At 35.0% G+C, this 24,940-nt stretch overlaps 1 protein-coding gene across 1 annotated transcript in view; it reads right to left on the reverse strand.

The window, feature by feature from the left end:
• Positions 1-5,860: 5,860 nt before the first annotated feature.
• Positions 5,861-24,940, reverse strand: part of LOC137393199 (uncharacterized) — a 29,591-nt gene continuing 10,511 nt past the window's right edge. The window contains exons 6-14 of the mRNA XM_068079645.1: positions 22,076-22,245; positions 13,610-13,746; positions 12,714-12,782; positions 12,089-12,148; positions 10,341-10,388; positions 8,870-8,989; positions 7,867-7,968; positions 7,227-7,324; positions 5,861-6,728 (exon numbers count right to left, since the gene is read on the reverse strand). Of these exons, the coding sequence (XP_067935746.1) occupies positions 6,551-6,728; positions 7,227-7,324; positions 7,867-7,968; positions 8,870-8,989; positions 10,341-10,388; positions 12,089-12,148; positions 12,714-12,782; positions 13,610-13,746; positions 22,076-22,245 (982 nt within the window). The 3' untranslated portion in view covers positions 5,861-6,550. The remainder of the gene's footprint in view (positions 6,729-7,226; positions 7,325-7,866; positions 7,969-8,869; positions 8,990-10,340; positions 10,389-12,088; positions 12,149-12,713; positions 12,783-13,609; positions 13,747-22,075; positions 22,246-24,940) is intronic.

Below are 24,940 nucleotides of genomic sequence, written 5' to 3' on the forward strand. Positions count from 1 at the left end.
GAGCAAATACAGTAGGGATAGCTCCAGTTTTCAAACGTCTCTTCTCAGTCTTAGTCAGGGTAAACCAATGCTCTTCAAAATGTTTCAGGTAAATATTGATCAAACATATATATCATACATACTATATCATATAATTGTCAGTACACACATAAAATCAGGCCAGTAAGTACATGTATAAGCAGTATAATTGCAGGCCTAAGGCTGCTGCTTGATTTTCTTCTTAAAACATATATTGATACGATCCATGTCATGGTGACGGTGGTGGTAAAGACTTCCTGTTTTTATCTACAATTCACCCAAATCAATGATACTCCACTCATTACTTTCTTTAATTCCCCTCGAGCCTAAAACAACAACTAGCTAAATGCCATCAATGTTCCAGAAAAAGTACTAGAAAAAAGCAGATATACTATTATTATGAAAAAGGAACCCACCTCATAGAGTGCAGCTGCGTTGCCTGGCTCTAGAAGTTTAGGAACTCTTGGGTCTCTGTTTGCATCCGACCTATTGACATTTTGAATATGTATGTTTCTCAGTTAAACTGTCTCGAGGAAACCAAAATAACTGGAAACCGGCTTCAGATCGGTTTGTGCCACCTGCCCAGCAACTAACCATTTTTATAACCAAACTGCAATCGCATCTACGAGGCAAATGATCGAACAAGCTTTAAAAATTATTTCGGCGCTCGTTTTTGCTTAGACAGGTATTAATCAGATTAAAAATGATCGGAAACCACACTTCGTGTATATGGTTAGAAAGTAAAATTTTTGCTTTTCAAATGGTGTTGTATAGGTCTAAGTCAACGATCTTGTTCCTTCCAAAAAGTGAGGTATTGAGAGCGAGGTATGAATATTCCATTAAAGATCAGTATGTTGATTGGGTTTGTTTGGAAACAAGCATTTTTGTTTCAGGTTTTGGTCGCAGGGCTCTGTGAAGCTATACGGCTCTGGTCCCACCTAGCAAAGACCAGCATAGAGATACCCATAAACCTTACATTATGATGTAACAGAATATGCATGAATGTATATATATATACATGTATGTATATATATATACGTATACTAGCTGTGCTGCCCGGCGTTGTCCGGGTATTAAATACCAGCTTAAAAACAATGAGAGGTAATAAGAGTTTCCTGCCACTTGCCATTAGCCTGGCACATTGCCAATGGATAATTTGAGTAAGCTTACTAATAAGAGCTACCGCTTCTCATGACGTTACGCCATCACATTACATTGTGACGGAGAGCGGTAGCATATTTGCTCTCATATACCGGCATGTATCGCCTAAGGAATATATCAAGCTTGTGTGACTGAATTGATAAGGCGTTGAACTGGTGAAATGGAGGGTCCGAGATCAAATCTTCTGCCATATGGATTATGTTTTCCAAGATTTTAAAAGCTATAGCTGGAATACATATAGCTGGCCTATATATAGGCATATATATATATATATATATATATATATATATATATATATATATATATAGCAGCTCTGAGCTGCACTGATGAGGCTTCAATAGCCGAAACAGTAGTCTGTAGCATGAGTATTATGCTCCCTCACTTCGGTTTGGTTGAGCGCTCTGTGAGAGGTGCGGCACTACTAGCCTTTGTGCAAAGCTCATCACTTTTATGATTTGAGCACTCTGGTGCCAGCACATTGACTTTCTTAAAGTCTGTGAAGCAACTTAGTTGTTTCGTGGCAGGAAGTCAACTCTCATTGGTAATGGGATTTGTGTCCCTTGCTTAAGCTCTGAGCTGCACTGATGAGGCTTCAATAGCCGAAACAGTACTGTCTGTAGCATGTATATATATATATATATATATATATATAATATATATATATATATATATATATATATATATATTGGCATATATACATAACTAGACGAATGCCCGGCGTTGCACGCGTATTAAAAACAACTTACAAACAGTTGCACGTTAATGTAGTTGCTTGCCATTAGCCTGACACATTGCCAATGGCTAATTTGAGTACGCTACTCGCCTTATTGCTAAACTGACCAATATGAGCCGTGAGAGCAAGCTTTAGTTGTGTAACGCAGAATGCTATGCCTATTTTAACCAACATAACAGCCCATATGGCCTCAGAATTCAATGCATCTCATGTAGATTAATTGATAACATATTATTTGCTTGATGAACAGGAGGTTGCAAGATCAAATCCAGCGTGAATCTCAGAGCCGTAAATTGAGTCTCGTAAATCCGCGGATTTGATCTCGTATCTTGAAATCCAGGTATTTCATTCCTAAATTTTAATAGCTATAGCTGAACAAACCGAAACACACACAAACTTTGAGATTTAAATATATATAGATTGTTTCCACACCCCTATGAACCCAAGTGGGTAGTAATGTCTACTAGTTTGAGCACTCATCTACAGAGCTTAGTCGTTCTCAAAAGCGTGTTTTTCTGCAACTGACTTGTGTTGATTGTTGCTGGTATCTGGGCAAGCCACATTTGATGTGTAGGGGTTACTACACCCAATGCTCCACCGGGATTACTACTGGAATTGCAGTCGTTCTTATATGTCAAGATAGCTGGCTGGTTTGCACAGATCTGTTTGTCAGTCTGGATGTAAAAGCCCCAGAGGTCATTTTTATTGACCATGTCAGGTGCTTCCCATCAATATTATGGTTTAGTAAGTTTTGGAGGTTTGGAATGTTAATCATATTCCTCTTCATTAGTGTTTCATTGTCAAATCAACCGAGTGGAATTTAGCCAGCAACTTGCCTATGGTGGCCATGAAGGCTGTATAAGTTTTTATGCTCTCATCTTTGTTCACTATCTGCTGTACACTTTTGCACCCATCTTTCCCACTATCGCACTATTTTAGCACTACCACACCTTAGGTGGAGTGCTCCATCCATGGTCAGCAACTTACAAGTTTTATGATGGATTTCTCAATAGATATAATAAACCCATTATTATTTATGGGTTTATTATATCTATGAATTTCCCAGTCCACTTTATTATGCCAGGTAGGTACCTTATAACTAGCAGTGCATAGGGCCATAGGCATTGATGTGGTTCCTTGCATTGATCTGGCTTCGCACGACTTGCCAACCGCGTTTCTTGTATACAGTAACGGCTTTGTGACGGCCTTGTGACGCACTTGGATTTTTATAGTTTAGGTTGCTCTTTATAATCCTATAAACCCCCCTCCTCTATATCCTTGATGGCACCAGTCGGCCAATTTGTATATAAATGTATATGTGTATATATTAGTACAGCTATTATACATTTGTTCCAGGGTTGTCAGGGTTGTAATGAATTAGAACTAGAATGCGTCACCACAGTGCAGTACGCAGTAATTTTGCAGTGGATTGCAACTTTCTAATGCACTTTCCAACGCATTCTTCAGAACTTGAAACTGCATACGTACTGTGACTGTGCATTAGTATGAAGTTAATCGTGTGGATCAACCGACGCTGTTGTCTTTTCAAGCATCTTTACGGCATTGTATAAAATTATCAGATGCTATGTTCAGCAAGATCATGAACTTTAGCTCTAACACCATATCGTTTTGAAATATGGAGACAGGCATTATCACCATTCTGATCAATGAAACTGGGGTCTCCGTATTATAATTTCATTAACATTATATATTAAAACCATGATAGATTTTCATTTCAATATATACAACATACTAATGGTGGTCAATTATGTTGCAATCGAATAGTGATACACATTCTCAAGTTTGTGCAGCATTCACATCTCGCAATCAAGTCAACTCGACACTCGATTCTGTGCTACTTGACTAGTTGATACTTGATTTAGTTTTCAGGAAAATTTGCTGTGCATGTATGTATGATGTAATACAAAAGTTCCTACTACATCTAGCACCGTGAAATGCGGATTAGCATTTCGGATTAGCATCCCACTGCATACAGCACAGCACCCTGTGCAGTAAGTAATACCGCCACCGAACCAATACTGCTTACCACTATTTAGAAAATAGTTGTACTGCGCGGTAATAAAAGTTTGTAATGCAATTATACTGCATGGCTATGAAATGTTTGCTCCCGCACTGCTAATGCAACTAACTACATAGATATCCAAGCAAAGGTTTACTGCAACTGCAATGCATTTTACATCTGGGCATCGGTGAGTACTTATCAATACGCAGTTATGGTCACAAACCTGATTTGTTCCTATTGTTTTTTGAAATCCATAAATTTACACATTTTCAGGATTATTATATATTTAGCTTGTACTCAGACTCAGAGCTACATACAGGAAGACCTACCAACCTAGTGGTGTGTAATGTCATAAGAGTTATGCTCCCTTGCTATCCTAATGTTTTTCAACGCACAATTAAAAGGTTACGCGTGGTCCCCACAAGAAAAGGTACTACCTCATAACACTAGGGTACTATTAGCTTGTGTGCATTCGACAAAAGTTGAAGTCACTAACAGCATACTAGGCGCTTCCTTTGGTCAATACCAAAACCTTCCAACTCTACTGTAGCAGCCATCCTTTACACTATTTTTGGTCTTCTGCAACAGTGTAATCTTTCTGTATTCATTATTATATTTTGTGCTATTATATTTTATTCCAATACTATATCAATGCAAGCGTCCTATTTCACTTGTTGGCGGCTGATAAATATCATACAAATTTTATACCATTCAACTATGATTGTGTGCATCACTTGCATGAGAAGAGCAGATAATTTCTAAAGGTAACTTCCCATGATAGTATAGACATTGCCTTAGGTGGCAAATTCTAAGGTCAATGGTTTCATATGCATTTGAGTCATCAATATCACTACTTTCTACTTGCGTGGGAACTGCCTTCTAAAAATTGTACGCAAATAATTTACCAATCAACTCAACTATCAACAGCCGTTATAGGTGGGATTGATTTGGTCAAAACTAATGCAACAATGCTGATCAAAACACAAAAGTTGTAAGGCAAGTGACTATTTGCACCAGATTACAATACGGTGCTCTCTCACTATTAAATTCAGTATTTGTCTAATTGATCTGTCTCTGGCAACACCTAGAAACTGAATAGCCATCCTCTGTCTGCTCAGTATTCTCAACATTGCCCTGCACTTTTTCTCGTGAAACCGTAACTATTAGGAACAGAAATGTTATAGAACTACCTGTCCATGCAATTAACTTAGTGGTGATAAATGTAATTATTTACTATATACAGCCACAAGTGATTGCTATCAATGTAATGACCGGCACATAGGGACAGGTCTGTTATACATGCTGACATGATGATCAGCGTTACCATGTTCTTATAGCAAGAAACCATAGAGATAAGTTATTCTTAGCTATTTGTTAGTTTTCAACATGGCATACTTGCATAAACCAGCAACCCTTTGAAGCTGATAGTTTACATTTTTTGTCAAAAATGAGAGAAACTCATGCTAATGGGTGTGTAGACCAACACAAGAAGTTACTATACATATTAGTACAGTATATCCTCTAGGATACACCACCCAGGGAGGAATAAGTTCCAACATCTAACAACATATTATCACAGGACTCTAGACATGCAGCTACTACGCGAGTGATATTTTTGCAATAGAACTTGAGCTAAATTAGCGATTCAAGTAAAAAAATTGTGTTAGCAACGCCCTCATACTAGTAGACATGGGCAATGAAATTTACTCTTGTGAATCTACAGTAATACATATGACTGTCATAAGCTTCACATATGCTGCGGCACTATTACCCTCTGAACTGCTCTAAATGGGCATTAAAGTTCTTCAATTCAAACAAAAGCCCAGGTGTATACTCACTAAAGGACAGCGGATAGTCAACAGTGTTTGGAACTAACATATGATACTAAGACAAGAGATATTTACTATCAGGATTACGGGCGTGTAGACTTATCCCTTCCTTTATTTAATCTTTCAAGTCAAAAAGCTCAGGCCAACTGGGATAGTGAAAACTGAAAAACTTTGAGCGGTGTATTTAAGGCGTGAGACAGTGAAGTGGTATTTCTTTTATAAGGAACAACTAATAAAGCAAACGAGTGTTGATAGAACTACTAAAATCGCAATTAGGTAACAAAAATATTTACTGTTACAGCATTTGAAGCTCCCAGTGAGAAAAAATATTGACAAAAAAAATAATCTAAAACTTTGTGTTTGGTTTTAAGTGAGTCGCACACGAGACATGAGATGATTGTTCAGAAAACTGTGTTGCGTTTCATCAAAGCAGCCGAGCAGAACTAGAACAAATAGCATCACCTACCCTTGCCTAATACTTCATGACAACTACCATGGGGTGTGTGAAATACCGAGTTCTAGCAAAGTGAGAGGCTCGTGGCTCACCAGCCTCTGAACTTTACATAGTCATCCGATGCATCTAGCTAGAGATGAGTGTGTGCAGGTGACAGGTGTAGTTTAAACCAGCTATTAGCAAACATGTGCAGTTCTACTTGGATGAAAGCAAAACTATCTCGTCAATGACAAGATACAGCATGTTCATCTAATCCAAAGCGTAGACAACAGTAGGATTTCCCAAAACCAGTCCTGATAGGCGATAGGTGGTCACAAGGTTTGTCAAGTGCGCTAACGACGTTTCGCTCGTCGCTTTCCTTTTTTACTAGAAGCTGGTGTAGACTTGTTTGTAGAGCTATCCGTTTGAGAGTTGGCAGGGTTGGCAGGTTTACCAGGTGTAAATGGAGAATTTTGTTGAGGAAACAAATTCTTTATCAAGTTCTCTAAGTTTTCCATATCACGAGCACCACTGGAGAAGAGACAAATCGACATCAAAACTAAACATTAGGGATAACTTTGGATGCATCAGTGTATATTTGCTGTATATTTGTAGCAACAAAAGCACAGAGTCTGTAAAATACAGAAACATAAACATATACGATGAGAGTAGCATTCAGTCAACTTATACCTTCTTTTACTAAGGGTTATGGCATACGATGAATATTCTTTTTACAAATATTCAATTTAGTTAAAAATATTGTAGTATTCTGAAAAAGGTCAAAGCAACATTACAGAGAACACTGACTACAAAACAGCACATATACATTAGATCAGACAGTTCACAAAATACTGTCTGTAAACATCAGATAGTTATGCTTACGAGCCACGGGTGTTTTTGTTAAATCCATGTGAGGAAAAACAGCCTTTAAACACATAAGTTGCCACTACATGATTTTAAAGTTTCATTGTGATTGTGAAACCAAGAGTACACAATGTGCCATTATAAGGTACTATAAAAGGTACTAACCCAAGACCAGAATCAGCTCGAGAGGAGTTGCCTCCATTAGGTGAATTTATTTTAACTTGGACGCCGTGAGAGTTAGGCCTCATGCTATTGTCTAGTCCCTGTAAAGTAAATGGAATCGAGCACTATACAAGGACAACAGTCAGATATTTAGCTTATATAATTTAATAATTGAACCCAACCGCAAACACTAAGAGTAATGCCATAACAAAGTATTAGAATAGAAAATGTCTTCCAGAATATATACAAAACATGCTACCAATGCTATTCACATGTTCAAATTCTTTGAATAGCAAGCAATAGAAAATTTGCCACACAACCCATATAGCAAGTAGCTAAAAGACAAATTCACTAGGCTCAAATCGATGAGTGTCTAATTTTATTAAGATAATGCTTAAACAAGTTTCTAAAGAGAAGGCAACTCACAACACAGACCAAACAGCACACTTCATAAATGTTTTTAGCACTCACTTATTCCAATTTTTAATAATTTGAAACATTTTAGGTTCAAAACCAGCTAGTTCTTCTAGCATTAATAAACTAGTTCAATGAGGGTATATCATCATACAAGGACGTGAGGTCTAAAAGAACAATAAGCGCTTACAGCTAAACGGGTGGAGACAAATTCTAATATAAACCTTACCTGGCACACTACCCAGTCCGTAACTTCATATATTGTATTTTGCATGCATGCGTAAAAATGCCATTTGAAGCCCATAAATGTTGTTTCTGCCCAAATTTCACCCTGCAAAATAACCAAACAGATTACAAGAAATGAAACAGTGGACCAGCAAAAGCCTCCACCCTCTTCAAATGCAAATGACTTGGTAGGTAAATGAGAGGAAAAGAAAAAGACAGTGACACAATAATTACAGGAAATTCTCCATTGTATGTTACTGTTGTCTTTAATTCTCTGTAGAAATTCACAGTAATATGGTACAGCCTTCATTTACTTCACTGACGCTGGCTTTCATTTGAGGCTTGCGAGTGTTGCGGTATTTTCATGCAATGTCTTTTTCAATTATTAGCATGAGGTATTCATGGGTCCTTACTAAAATAATACAAAAAATTTAAACTCGCTTGGATTTTTGTGCTTTCTCGGAAAAAACCAGCTATCGAGTCACTCTAGCTTTAATAGGTATCATCCTTTCCTTGGACATTATCCGCTGACAGTCAGCAGGCTTCTAGGCGCACACAAAATTGATTATTGATCTTCCTGTTGAACATTCAACTCAGATTAATATATAATAGTGGTAATTTAGTCTGTAGCTCAAGGGCTTTAGAACTGGAGCGGGCTACAGGGCAGTGTCCGCAAGAAAAGACCATGCGTGTCAACCACTGGCTTCCTTCTAAGGCATTGCATCCAAACAAATTTGAAGATGAGAAGATTTAAAACGAAATTACTGACTGAAGAGCGGTGTCCTATTATCCTATATGTCCTAAGAGAATGTCCTATTATGAAAAAAAAGAACATCAAGCTGGAGAAACAGGACTACCAGCTCATCGAAAGTCGTCATTACATTAAGTGCATTAACACGAGTCTACTCATTCAAGAGCTTGACTAAACCCTTCTCTGTTTCTAACTGCAATAAAAATACTTGCGATGACATCAACATACCGAAATTACTGAAACAAAAGTCACTTACTTCCTTTGCAGCGTGATAGCAACGGCAGCCATTGCATTTCCTAGCACTATAGACGGGCCTTTCTATTGGGTACCTTCTATGACGCTTGTCACACTTATTACAATGTATCCATCTAGCAGCCTGCAAAAGAGAAGATAATGAGTGCAATCGGGTATGAATCGCAGCCACATCTGTTCACAAGACTCTTCTGCTAAGAGCAAGGGAGCGCCGCTTATAAAACATGTGCTTTCCTTGCAAAACCTCATGTTTTAAATCATAACAACTATAAAACGATATCAGCATAATTCTGAATTTCCAATTATGCGTCTAAATATGGGGCATCTCAATGTTTCAAAAATGTTTTCTTGTTAAATAAAAGCCTGACTTATTAACACTTGTAATAATTTTCATTTAAATTGGGATTAAATTTAAACCACTTTGATTCAATAGAACTTGTTTATTAATGACATAAAAACAAATTGTTCTAAAAACGTATTAATAGTAAGTTGTGTTGCTTTTAGCCAATTGAACGTACGTATTGCTAATTGGTTAGCTATTAGGCAAACGTAGAAATAATATGATGCTCTTAATGAGAAACAGCGGTTTCATAAATCAGTACCTACATGTATGTACACAGTTCTTCCCATAGTTTGGTTCTACATGTACCTCGATCAAGCAATATCAAACAGCGCTCCACGCCTTTGTGTTTTAGTGTTAAAATTATACATCTCCCCAAGAACGGTAAGGGTGGGAACAAAGGCAAAGCTTTATTTTAATATGAAAACAACAAATAATAGGAAAACATGAGCAAACAACTTCAGATCCAGTTTTTAAAAAATCTTTGAAGCCATCTAATAGCTATTGTGAGGAAGAATAAGTAAGCTATAGTAAGAATGAGTAGTATAGCCTGAAAACTATAGTAAGAATGAGTAGTATAGCCTGAAAACTATAGTAAGAATGAGTAGTATAGCCTGATATGAGTTGAGTGGAGATTCTGTCATAACTAAAAAAATTTTAAATATTGGATGCAAAGAAGAAAATATAATGTTACAATAAAAACCTTTACATATGTTTTACATATAATTTAATTTTTTAGCTCGATTTAGTTTTACATAGTCATAATAAGTTGTTTTAATGCATAACGTAGCAGTTGAACTATCAACATGTGTAATGAATCAAACAGAAAACAAGTTTCTCTTATAATAATTTTTACTCTAACAAATGACATTCGAAGCAAATATAGAAATGGATTAACTTTGTAATACTGGAATTAATACTATATTGGGTTTTATTTTTATTTTTCACTATACAACATACTATAACATTTGAAAAAAATATAGAAATATGTTTATCAAAAAATACGAAAATAATGAAACCCATCTGCACATTGTTGTTCCATTTGTTCTATTTTAGATGCCGAACAACTCACTGGAGTGTTCGTATTACCCAAATACTCCAATCATGCTAAGACAACACAAAAAACAGGCCTCACCTCTTCAAACTTTTCTCTCATTTTTTGGAGTAGGTCCTCAGTGTGGTTCTAAAAAAGCACAACAGAGATTTACAAATGAAGGTGTTAAAAATTTTAAGAACACTCAACTTAGAATAACCTAAAATATGGCCAATGACGCAAAAAATTGCATGGCAGGTATTTATAGCATGAATACATTTGGAAGAAATCTCGTAATGGCTAATAGTGATAACCAGTAAAATTAGCCAAGTATTAGGTACAATGGCCATGAGTGAGTTCGTTCACCTATCATTAATCTATATATATAACGAGCATTGAATAACGTGCATATTATCCAACTGTAAACTATTCCAATACGCAGCAGGCTAGCCAAGTGGCAGGTAATCTATTGATTTAAACACGCTTCTCCTTTCCATCAGCTAGAAATGTTCTAGAAGAGCATTTTTACAACGAGTCGGGAATGTAAAATACAATCCATTCTGCACGCAGAGTTATGCACGCAAATTAGTTTTATTCATCAATTTTACATATGACTGGGTTACATATATAAGAGGTCATGAGATATATACATCGACCTAGAAGGTGAATTTCGATGAAATGCTGGTAAAATTACGTTTAAGTATGGTGAAATGTAAGTAAAGACATTCAGCAATCGGTTTATTATATATTAAACAGCGTTGTAGGTTCTGTGGCATCATAGCCACAGAACCTACAATGCATCAATGGGCCACTTGTTGCAAGCTGAGAATGTCTATTAAAATAATGCGTTATATGGTATTGGAATAGTTCGATGAAGAATGCTACTGGTGAGTGCAAAATGACCGCTAATTTAGTTGTTGATATTCATGAGATGCGCTAACAAGCTCATGTTTTTGTCCTAAAAAATGTAACACAATAATTTCTGCACAAATAATACAAAGCCTCAAGCTTTATCACAGCAACACCAAACATACCGGTAACTGTAACATAATTATCCTAACACCAAGAGAAAGGAAACAAATAATTGCACTAAAGAAATTTTAGCTGGGCCACAAAAACAATTATTGTGAAATGCCTATATGTTTGTGCAATACTAACTCGTCATTTCGTTGGCTAAATCCATATACAAAAATCTTTTTTTTCAAATCCCAGTTCTGCCATCAATTCCATTTCTATGTAATTGCTAATAGAAGATGGTTGAACTGCACTTCTTATCAAGTAAATACAAATACTTGATAAGAGGTGCAGTTCTATCTTTTACTGGGTTCTCATTCAGGAACTTTTAATATTATGTAATTCTATAAAAATAGCATAACAAATATATTGATAGTATATTATAATGAGGTTAAGACGGTATCTTCAAAGACGGTATCAGGAGTAGGCAATGACAACGCAAGACTGTCATTAGTAACATATATTGATAACCTGAGTTCTTTACAAAAACTGACGCGTAGACCGTAAGCGGCTGCTCAAGGGTGTGAGCTTTATAAATCTAACACGTGGAGAAAAGGTTATGAAATGTTGGTTGTCATCCTACAGTTCAACACAGTAGTGATACAGTTGATATAGTTGGTATGTAGGTGATAGTGTAGGTGATATAGGTGATATAATTGATATGTAGGTGATATAGTGTAGGGATATAGGTGATATAATTGATATGTAGGTGATATAGTGTAGGTGATATAGGTGATATAATTGATATGTAGGTGATATAGTGTAGGTGATATAGGTGATATAATTGACAAACTAGGGATACATAAACAACTAACTCATCTCAATCAAAAACTTACCCTCATTTCTTCAGACCATTTCTCATTCTCTATTTTTTGGTCATATACAGTTCTTTTTTCCTAAAATAAAAATTTCCATTTGACAATCTCATTGTCAAATGTGCTGCAAACTTGCTCCAATATATATCTCGTTATATGTCATAATAAGGGAGGGGTGTCGCGTAAAACATCTAAAGCATAGGAAACGTGCTTCTCAGAGCTTTTGTTGTTAGGCTGATGCTGTCTTAGTATTTCTAACGCCTCTTGTTTTACCTCTAAAATGACCATCAGTCTTAAGATAGCGGAGAGAGGAAGTGAGGGGGCTACGTAGAGGGAGAAGTAGAGAGAGAAAATGAAGTACAAACAGGTATACCATAGCAAGTGAAGCGCAACATAAGAACAAGATTCAATAGTATTGACCAGTTGTCAAATTACACAGCCCCAAACCAGTTATCGCTGTATCGGAGAATAACTTATACACACGATAGAGGAATTCAATTACAATGAGCATATCAGCCAAGTGTTAAGGCTGATTCTTTCACTCCTTTGTTGTCTTTGACTAAAGCTGTTTGCCCAGCTTACACGAGTGTCTATTCAGAAACGTTACAACATTGAGAGCTTCGAGCGGGTGTCTCTCAATACTTACTGGGGTTCCTATGAGCTCAAAGGCCTGTCCAAGTATCTTGAATGCCTCTTCAGCCCCTGGCTGCTTGTTCTAAAACAACGAGTCATCATTGAGCCATCATAGACAATGGAAAAGGAACGGGACTTCCTGCTATAGATCTAAAGAATTCAAGGATTGGCTCGTAGGCCCATGTTTAAGACCATTCATGTCTAGGGTTCCCCTAATACCTAGTCCTAGAATGCAAGTCAATGATATCTTCACGATGCTTTGTACAAATCGCTATTTTTCACCAATATCTGCGCTGGTAGTATCTTGTTATGAACTTGGAGGCTCAAGTATATCTGCAAGCATCCCTTTATCTTTGTTAGTCATGAAAAGAACTAGCCAATAATATGGATATAATACAAAAACCAGTGAGTAATAGACTAGACAAAGAGTTATGGGATGTGAGTTATAAGATGCATGTGCTCCTGTATTGAGGGAAGCGTGTGCCAGTGTAGCCACATCTCCCACAGGAATGCAAAAGCTACATATCATTTTAAATATTTAATAAACAGTCGAGTATCTGTCTACGCAATATATCACACATCGTATGTATGTCAGAACGTTGCTTTACATGTGCCACAGGCAGGTCAATAAAGCATTAACTCACAAAATACATAATAATTAGCACACTACTTGACATGATAACTATTGCTATCCAGTGACTAGCAGAGTCAGCAACTAATAGCAGTATCCATTCGAACACAAGAATCATTAGTAAAAGAAACCACCATAAACTAGAAATTAACACAAATCCTGGTTAGAGCAGTCTAAGAGTCAGCGCTGCTCATAAAGAGAGAGAAGTCAGCGCTGCTCATAAAGAGAGAGAGAAGTCAGCGCTGCTCATAAAGAGAGAGAAGGATAACACGGTAGACCTTATCAGGATGTACAAGCACAGCCTGGCGCCGATAGTGCTTTCTGACGAGTTCATTAGAAGCTCCAAAGCGTAAACCAAGTATACTATATGGGTCTTTTCCTTGGCATGTGAGGAGCCGTCTCATAGCCTCTTCACCTAAAAACATATACTAAAACTCATTCAAGATACCCAGTGGTTGGATGAACAGAGAACATTGAACTAGATGAGTTAAACTAAAAGAAAATTCCAGCTAAACCTCCAGATGAGCTAATGACAAAGGAAGGTAGTGAGGTCATATGAGAGGCCAATATATATATATATATATATATATATATATATATATATATATATATATATATAGGGCCTACTTTTCTAGAGCAGTCCATAATCATTTATATATATATTTTTTAAATTTCAAATAGAAATGTTTTTCACATTATGCCATACAACAATAATAAAACAGAAACGAAAAAAGGCAACAGTTAAGGGCCATTAAAATCAAATAAATCGTTTAACAAATAGTGTTTAAAATCAAATAAGAGGCCAATATATAGATACTATTTTTAGGCAGTCCATAATTATTATTAAATTTTTTATATTTCAAATAAAAATCATTTTCAAATTATGCTATATAACAAAAATAAAGCAAAAAAAGGCACCAGTTAGCCAATAAAATCATATAAATAGTTTGATAAATACCGTTTAAAATACCTTTCTCTGCTAAGGCAACGGATATTAGGTGGAAGATTGTTAAAGCAGCTAGCTATGATATTTTCAAAATAATTGGTAGTGTTGTATGCAACTTGTTCATATCACGTAAGTTTAAATAAGTGGAAAACCTGTAGTTGTCATGTAAAAAACGAGGACACAAACCATGAAAGATCTTGAAACCTTTAATTGAAGTAAAATAAATATTTAGCATATGTAAAGTGAGGAGATGCAACGATTAGGAAAGATCATCCGTTGGAATAAGATATGCTGGAATATGATGTAGATTTGCAATTAGTCAAAAGGGTCTTTTTTTACAACAAAAATAAATCCTTAGTGACATATCTTGGAGCTAGATTATAATAAATGTGGATACCATAAATAATATGGCCAAAAATAAACTGATAATAAAATGCAATGGCATATTTGGAGTTTAAGTATGGCCTCCATATTTTCTATAAGACATTTCTATGTTTAGGTTAAAACCAAACAAGTTTAAGTATACATCTTATTTCTTTTGACAAAAGATTAAGAATAGCAATAAAACTGTTGAGTGCATCTTTTAGTAGGTAGAGAATAAAATCATCAGACCGTGGATGTCCGGCACTTGAGAATTGAAACATATCAATTATGTATGAAGGAGTTAAACCATTTAGCATTTTGAATCCAACAATGTAAGTAAAATAAGCTAACATATCTGGCAGTGAGAGAACATCCACCGTTCTAAACAAGGATGTAGATGGTAGATAATACCAAGGAACGAAACACGAATGAGTTAGCTGATAAGGTATGGATGAGAGTCATCGTGTAAGTTAAAGGGTCAAACAGGAGTGCTATTCACCGTTTCCATGGACGCCTGTCATTCATTCATTTGCACCAGTGAAGAAGTCATAAAACAATAGGCTATATCCAGGTAACTAATTGAATGGAGCTAGTAAACCTAGTCGGAGAACTTACTGTAAACAATACATCATTGGAATATGTTTAGCGTCGAATAGAACTGAATAGAATAGAGTTAATGGTGAGAAACAAGGCTATACATGTACTTAGATACACAAATAATGGTCATTTTTTCCATTCATTTTGAATGAGCGTGTCTGCTTCGATTTTTATTAAAAATTGGAGTATTGAAGATAGCTATTTGTGATGCTAATTGTACACAGGGTTTCCTTTTAAACTCACCAAAACAACTTTTATTATTTGCTCCAAGGAACTCTCAATAAGTTTAACGGCCATTTCACTATCTACATAGTGAGTTTGGTTTATGTATACACAGAAACGGCATGACATACGCACTTTTAATTTCTCAAGCAGAACCTAACAGCCACTTGCCGCTGCCTGCCATAGTCTGCTGCCTGCCATAGCCTGTCACACATCCTCAGACAGTTCACTTGACCCACAAGTGCTGCTGCAGAAGTTGTGTATGACGGTTTCCATGACACTTATTGATATATTAGTACTGCAGTAAGCTACTTGACTTGTCCAGCAGGAATGGAGATCGCACTGGCTGTGACCAGCGACAGAGCAATGAACTTTTTCCATAAAATCAAAACTTCTGTACTTGAAGCTTGTAGCCAGCACCAAAGTAAAGCATACCTTCGTGTCGGGTTTTTATTAGCTGGTATTTAGCCGACAAGTCATTATTTGCTAGCTGAAGCGAAAGCAGTTTCTTCGCTGTTCGCTGTCAAGATATCTTTCAATTTTACCGGCAAGAGAAGCATTTTATCAGTTTAAAAATAGAAACCAAATTAAAAAGAAAGGAAAAATAGAATAAATTAATATTTTAGTGGATGAAATAGGAGAGAGAACAGGCTCAACTATTGCAGTATATCTATAGCTAGTATTCTACATGGCCAGCAAAATAGTAGTCGGGCTCCAAAGGATGCTAGTTAAACAATTACATAACAATAGGAAATGTGAATAGTCCAATCATTGCTTTTCTATCTGAGAATTCCTCGCGCAAAAAGACTCACAAAGTAATGAAATCAAAAAAGTTGGTTCTTTGAGTAGGTAATATAAACTTTTTAAGTTGTAATGACCCTATCCAAACCATTTTATTTGCTCCCCAAAGGAAACTCACTAAGACCCATATTTACGTCATTCAATACTTAGCTGATGCTATATACCATTGGAAGAAAATATAATTACTTCCATTCCTAGATCTGCTTTCCATGTCAAAGCAGTCTGTCTGTATCGGAGCAAATATTCTTATTAGTTCTATTCTTTATTCTATTATATTTCGTTATATTCTTGTTAAAATATGCTATAATTTATCTAATTCATTTCACAGACCAAAAACACACGATAACTGATAAATACTGCACATCATTAAAAACAAATCTATTATATATAAACTCAATTATACATAAAAAAAGTAAAGCAACAAAATGATAGATAATTAATAGATAATGATAGATAATAAAACTACATTAGGTTTGTAGCGACATTTCACCTTAATGACAGACAAACCAAAGTATAGGCTTGGCAATGCGCAGGTTCACATAATCTAGACAAAGTGAACTGTACACTAAATTGGTTATACATATTCCTTATTATACATGTATTGGTATTTTATGTGGATTATTTTTAATTTCAAAGAAAGTGGGAAAACGAAAAAGTCTACACAGTGTGCAAAAATGATAACAGAAGAGACAACTTTCCTTTAATCAGTAGTGCATTCCCATGAAACAAGTTCTAATCGTTCAGCACGCAAGAAGAAATCCAAGTTGATGACAGGAGCCAAGTCTTTTCATGATATAGTCGACTATCTACTCAACTAACTAAATATTTAATGTTCTAGAAAACAATATCTTACGTCTTAAAGCACATCAATTACATAAGTAATGTTTCAGCTTATTCAGGTTCTTCAATATCTTGGCTTTCAAATGAGCCATTGTTTGACATGGTGAGACGGACATTGGTTGGTGTTTATAGGATTTCCCCAGAGCTCTACCACAGAAATGTTCAATGGTATAGGCTCGGAAATTGTGACGTCACAATTTTCATATTCGGTGTTGCGTGCTCTTACCGCTTATTTTATCGCTCACCGCTCATATTTATCAGCTACGATAATTACGCTAGTGGCAGGCGAAGGTAGGACAACTCCAGAGAACCAATGAAGATGACAAAGGAATCAGTGTCATTTGCTCTCTATGTACAGATTATTTTTATGATAAATAACTCAGATTCCAAGCACCATACTATATTGTCCCGATGATATTATGCACTAGCCCTCTCTTTTTATTGTGATGCTGAGGAGCACGACTGAGGCTAATTAATTTCAAGCATTGCGTGATCGCGCAAGAGTGCAATCTACATATAGTCCTAGGGCCATGCCACTGCAGGTCATAATCGATGTGATTTCATTACCTTTATCACCATGGGTGGTTAACAACCAGGTATGTTGGTAGTAGTCATTTCTGTTTTTGTTTAATTTTGTTGTAGAAATCAATTGAATTAAATCAATCGTTGGAGTTGACTCACTGCACTCCGAGATTGTTCAAAATAGAGAAGCCTACTGTAAATAACTTAATCTGCCTATGAGCTAGTATCATACACAAAGTGATTAATTTAACTGTCTAATACACCTGTTTTCTATTTTCCATATACTGAATTTATTCGAATATAATATAAATATTTTAATTTTTATATTTTTTCTTTTTGCTATTTAATTACTAATTAGTTATTAATCATTTCTGTATGGGACAAACAATGCCATCATATAAAACGATGTGATAACAATTACTGTAAACGTTTAAAATGAACGAAAGAATGAAAAAAGTAAACTCTAACAATCACCCGAAATCTGTTAACCCAGAACATGTGTTTGTATTGGTCGGGTGTCAACACGATCCCCAGGCATTGTTGATTATCTAGAAACCTAGTTCATTATTAGCGCTCACTGGGTTTAAGAGCACCGATTGTCGCAAAAAAGCGCAGCCTCAATGGCAGCGAAAGGGTTCAATGAGCCAAGGCTAAATGATAATTATGACATCACATTGTAGGAACCACAACCAAGTGTTTTTTTATTGCAGGACATACTTTTGACACACTGTTTTTCATAGTTTTATTATTCTTTGGGTATTTAATATAGGCTCATTCGAAAGCCAAGACTCTGATGTACTGAAATATATGATAAAAGTACTTATGTATTTTATGTGCTTTAAACTTTTGTAAAAATTTGCTTGCTTGAAGGTCAACTGGCCGCACAATTTTCTGCATAAACAGTACTAGATAACACTACAGATTGAGGTTGCAAACATATTTTTATGTAATTTTGACCAAGTACCAAAATTTATCAACATCTTCAAGATATGAAAATATACAGAAACATTCGCAATTTATGCAAAATATCATCTGTAAACAGCTGCATCGCCATATTCTTATATTAGAATTGCTCATTTTTTGAACTAAAGTATTTAAAAAATTTTTTTATTAAAATCCTTATAAAAGCAGAGCATGCATTGATAGATTTTGAACAAATAATTATCACGAATAGCTAATTTTTAAAGACAATTCTTCAAATTTTCCATTTATGTTGTGCAAAGGACGAATTTCTTACTAGCACACTCGACAGAATGTACGCACAAATCGATTGGTTTAATTCTATAACCACCACTGGAAAGTTAATGAATAAATACAACAAAAACTTTCTTGGGACTTATAAAATTTGCTTGAACCTTGCGTTATAATTATTTACCGTTTTGAGTAACCATAATAACGTAGCATGGCGATTAGAAAGAGACAATTTATAAAAATGGTGTCCAACAGAAGACCTTTTCTCCCAAGTTTTCGCATTGAATAATTGTCAGTGTTGACATCATAATTCATACGCCTGCATTTTATAAAAAAGAATGACTGCCTTATGCCAGTTTAGAGCATTACAAGTGTTTTTTTCTCAAAAACTGGTTTTTTGTTCTTCTAGCACCAAAATTATAGCCATAAAGAAAAATATTGGTTTTATTTATATTATTGGATTATATTGGTATAAATAGAATTTTAAAATACTGCCAGTTAATCTTCAAGTCCACCAAATGTTCGTCATAAAAACAAATCTCATCACTAATGTAATTATGGACGCGTTACCATTCCACCTAACTTTTCGATTGATACACTATACACCTTGCTAAACAATTTAAGTCAATCAATACAAGCTATATCATATCGTTATAGCTTGTTATTATCAAACTTATTTAGTTACATGTTATAGAAACAGTTCATGCCCAACCTCCCATTTTAAGCCGCTCTAAAAGTATGAAAACAGCCCAATTTTTGCTAGATATTATGGTGATCCTTACTACCTCATGCTTTGTATTTCACGGCCTCAGTTCCTCATGATATTTTTAATATACAGACATCCTTCGCAAGCGGCAAAAAGAATGGGGAAAAGCAAAATAAATTTGAAAATAGTTCCTACTAATAAAAAGCCTACAAGCCTTTAAGATTACTAACTAGATTCTCAAAACAACTATTACTGGACTATCTTGTTGTTTACCACAGGCCACACAAGTGAAAGCTGTTCACAAGAATCATTGCATCTCCACAATTTCTTTACAGCGCATTTCTAAGCATTAGAAAGATGAACAAGGAAGTCAGTGTGGCCGGTGGCTGTCAGGTTAAGCAACTCAGTGAACCAAATAGTTTAATTATAATGGGCTAGATCTGATTTACTCAAACTAGATTACAACATACAAACTACACTTGATCTGATGTGTGTAGGGTTGATAGTTGGATAAAGGACGGTTGATAGTACTCAGCAGTTCTTGACTTCTCACGATCAGTGTTAGTTATCATTAACCACTGTTAGCTAGGGATCACTGTATATAAACATGAAACAAAGATGTCTTCATTCAAATACCAGACACATCATCCACATACTGATCTGAGCAACTTATCACTAAAAACTAACTAGACCCAGATAGTGATTTATGCATTTTATGTTGCAAGGTAGATGATTTCTTATTTTACAGGTATATAAATAAAATATACATATATTCTTTTGTTAGTATTTTGAAGAAAAAAAAACAGAATATATTAGTTTAATTCAATTTATAATGTTAGTAAAAGGATGCATTGCACTCCTAGGCAGTTGTAATAACTTTTTACTCTTGTAAATGGGAAATACAACACATTACCTACATCTTGACTACAGCTAGCAAAGTCTACACTGAGATTATCATCTACGTAATTGAGGTATAGATAAAAGTGAAATGCTGGATGAGAATTCATTAGATATTTAAATCCGGTGATAAATACTTGTGGTCCACTTCATTTATTAGTGTGGTAAGCTAAGATTCTATTACTCCAATCAATAGTGGCTTTGTGTAAAACATCTGATGTTTTTAGATGTATTTAAGAAAACATCTGTTAACATATCTTCAATATTTAGTTGAAGTAACTGATCCAGTTACTTCAAGTAAATATTGGCTACCAGTACCGGAGCAACCCTGACGATGCATTACATATACATTACATTAATATGTGTATTCGTCAGCATTTCAACAACCAATTGCACAAAGGGCAGACCAAAGATGGCAAACCCATATAGCTACTGGCATGAAACTTTTAATCATATCAGATCGTTAAAATTCTTTTGTCACAAATCCTTTACATACAAACAACCTCTAAAATGAGTCACAAACATTGTGAATGATGAAATTAAACAATCAGAACAGGTTTATAACTACATATGAGAAATGCACTTACTAGTTTATTAGTTTACGAGACTACTTTGAATTAGACATGCCGGATTAAATTAAATGAATTTAATTAATGACGGATTAACTAGAATTTATTAAGTCTGGCTAAGAATTTCTCCAGCTGTATGAAAGCCAGTTAGTAACATTTCTCAAGACAGAATAATGACTCATAAGGATAGGTTCAAAACGTGGTAGCGCAGTAACTCGATAGAGTACGAGAAAACCCAGCAGGATAAACGTTAAGGAACTTTTAACAATAACAGGTACTAACACAGCAGGTCTCTAAAGTCGCTCATGTTATAGTCTTCGGTGAAATTTTGGAACACTTTTGCTACAAAAGATTTTTGTAGCAAAAACTTTACATTTATTCAAAATGTAATTTCAAAACGTTCAACAGACCTTAGAAAGAAAATTATGCGTTGGGTGGGTAGATTTTAAGGTTTATAACATATTCAGTGATTTTCTAGCGATGGAAGAAACTACATATGACACGTTCAATAAAACCTTTCGACAATTAATTGTCTCGCCACTTGGTTGAACAATGATGTTACATGAATAAAACATCTCGGAGCCTATCTAACCTGAGAAACAATCCTAAGTAAGAATTAATACAGATTCATCTATTTTATAACTTTAAGGTAACTTACAGACCTGGTTTTATATAACAAATATGAGGTAGTAGTTATACTGAAATATTTTATGCTTGCTGAGAAATTAATTGTTTTACATTTCATAGTGGTAAAACTGTTACACCAGAATAAGTTTTAGAATAAATATAAAAACAATTAGGCCCCTATAGATCTTCTTAATTATAGCTAATAATCACATGCAGTTGCACCAACAGAATTAAGACTACAGAATTAGGCTACCCTCATATTATTAAACACGGAGGATGAAGCCCTCTGGTTGTGCCCAGCAACCAAAGGAATGGTGTTTAAAGGTTTGCGCTATAGAAATTGTAACTATAACAACATATATATACAGGTAAAGCAACTAATCTGTGAATGTCTTTACCAAAATAGTATGCAATAGCAATATCTTTAAATTCATCAAAAGAGCTTCGGGACTCAAGGACTCACTTGTCTCAGGAAGTTGTATATTCTCATCACAGCCGTATATTTCAGAGTTTTTTGTAAATGAGTTATAGCTGAAGTCTTTTGGGGTACCGCTGTTTAAACCAACTTTGACAGCCAGATAGTTGAAGGTCGTTGTAACGATAACACTAGTGTGATACGCCACAAAGTAAACCCTGAAACAACAAACATTCCTCAGCTTTTGAAGTTGGGAGAGAATACAATTAAAACAGAAGCGAGTTTCTGCGATGGCAAGTGACTGCTACTCTTGACATGACCGACAAGGTACTACCAACTATCAACAGCTGAGCGTACATAACCACTCAAGTCCTGCACTCGTACTAGTAATCATTAATTGTAAATTTAACTTCTATATGATTTTATGTGCTACACAGAGCTTTGGTTAACATTACATAAATTTTTTCTTTAACTAGTAAAATACTTTGTTCAAATACATGTTTACACTGTGAAATGCTAACAAGAAAAACAGTTCAATTACAGCTTTATTAGGTTACCTGATAAGTGTATATGTCTCAGCCTATCCACGATAGTAAAACGCTGTTACAGAAACTTATAAATATTTGGGATGAAAAATAATACAATTCTTTTTCATGCAAATACTTTTAAACAATCAAATGCAGACTCTTATGCTCATATAAATATCCTGATTTCTCATAATAGTTTGTGACAGTAGCTTTTGATGTAAAAACAAAAACCTCAAAATGCCAGTTACCTTTATATCAATACATTACTGCAAACAATGACTTGAAAAACCTGGCCCGAGTTTGAGAGGAGTCATTAGCCTGTAATCTTAAGATTGTTAAAAGTGAACATCTACACAACATTCATTGTGGTTATGATAGCAATGGAGAAGCAAGGAATGTCCTCATTTAACATATATTCTTATTACACGCAGCTTTAGTTTAAACATGACATTTTCATCTAAATTAAGTATCAAAAGCAAAATCTCTTGCAAATAAATATGGCAAAACATTTTTTTCATCCAGTTGGCAGCAGCTCAACCAAGATCGATGCGTGCATGTTTTATTTCGACTGCCCCATAGATGGCCTCATGAAGGGCATCATCAGAATAGGGTTCACAAGTTTTGCTAAGTTTAACTTTCTACATTTTCTTAATGAAACTTGGGGGCAGAAGTTTACTTTAAAAATGCAATAATAATAGTTTATTATACATCACAATTTTTTATCCAACTTCTTCAATGATTGCTGTTGATAAATATATAGCAAGTTGGCTTTAAAGAAGGAAGAGGAAGCCAGACACTTGAAAAATATGTCTATGTTATGATTGGAAACTTTCGAAGAACGAAAAAGCATGACTACAAAAGCTCCTACCACTGATGTTCATCGAAGAGCAAAAAACATTCCAGCTTGTCAACCTTATATACTAAATACACGAGTCTTATATACTAAATACACTAGTCTTATATACTAAATACACGAGTCTTATATACTAAATACACGAGTCTTATATACTAAATACACGAGTCTTATATACTAAATACACGAGTCTTATATACTAAATACACGAGTCTTATATACTAGATACATGAGTCTTATATACTCGATACACGAGTCTTATATACTAGATACTCGAGTCTCATATACTAGATACACGAGTCTTATGTACTAGATACACGAGTCTTATATACTAGATACACGAGTCTTATATACTAGACAAAAGAGCATTCTGTAGTTAAGAATTGGCAACTTGAGTAACTAGTTACCACTCTCTCTGCAGCTATTTATTTCTAATAATTTACAACTACGCAACCCCATCCATAGCTGTTCAGCTGTTACCATGGTTACCATGGTTTATACATTATTCAAAAGCTTTGGATTCCAGCTTCAAGCAAATCCCAAACATGACTAATTTGTTATTGTATGAACATAATACCAACCAATTATATCAAGTAATAACTCAACAAAATACTTATTTGTTTCCCAAAACAGAATGCATATAATAACATTAAAACAATATAACTTAAGATTTATTGATAGTTACACATAATGTAAAACATTGTAATTTACCGTAAAGTTATACACATTTTATAATATAAGATTAATTTCAAGACAAAAATAAATTGTGATGAATAACAATTTTATACTGCTTACAGCAACTATGATAATTTAATTATTTAAAAGTTTTACATCTACATATCGTATTTAATTCTATCTACTACATTAATTCATTTCGGTGTTGGCATCGTAACGCAAAAATATCGTATACATGGGGTTAAGAAACACATAGTAATTATCTAATACAAACATCCCCTGGTAAAAGATCTCCAAATTTTATATATGTACTGTACATATTAAAAACTAGTAACAAAATAGTATATTAACCTTAGTAACTATAGTTGCCTACAGCAACTTTAATGTAGTTAGTGGTTATGATCTGCTAATGATTATGATTTTTACTTCTTTTAGTGGCATTATCAATCTTAGGATCCATGGCTAATGAATTTGAGTTAGATATGTAGTTATATAGTTATACACATATATAAAAAATTGAAGTTTATAGCAAATATTAGATCAAATGCTAAAATGCATAATAAATTGTCACTTTCGCTTACTTTTCACTAGTTTTCATTTCACTCATGCAATATCAAACATTTATGAAACACGAAGAATGCTGCACTAAGAGAGCGAGCATTATATCCCTATCAGGCGTTGTGGGAGGGATTTCGGCAAACAGCAGATCGCCATTTTCGTTATTTCGCTGTATACATCACACCGGTCACCAAATTTGAATTTCAAGAGACATTTATGTCATAATGAGGAGACGAAAAAACATCGTGCTCCACGTCGTAAGGCGAAGCAACTGTAAAACAGGGACGTCGTAACCTAGGG

The sequence above is a fragment of the Watersipora subatra genome, chromosome 4 (assembly GCF_963576615.1).
Source record: "Watersipora subatra chromosome 4, tzWatSuba1.1, whole genome shotgun sequence".
Classification (NCBI taxonomy): Eukaryota; Metazoa; Bryozoa; class Gymnolaemata; order Cheilostomatida; family Watersiporidae; genus Watersipora; species Watersipora subatra.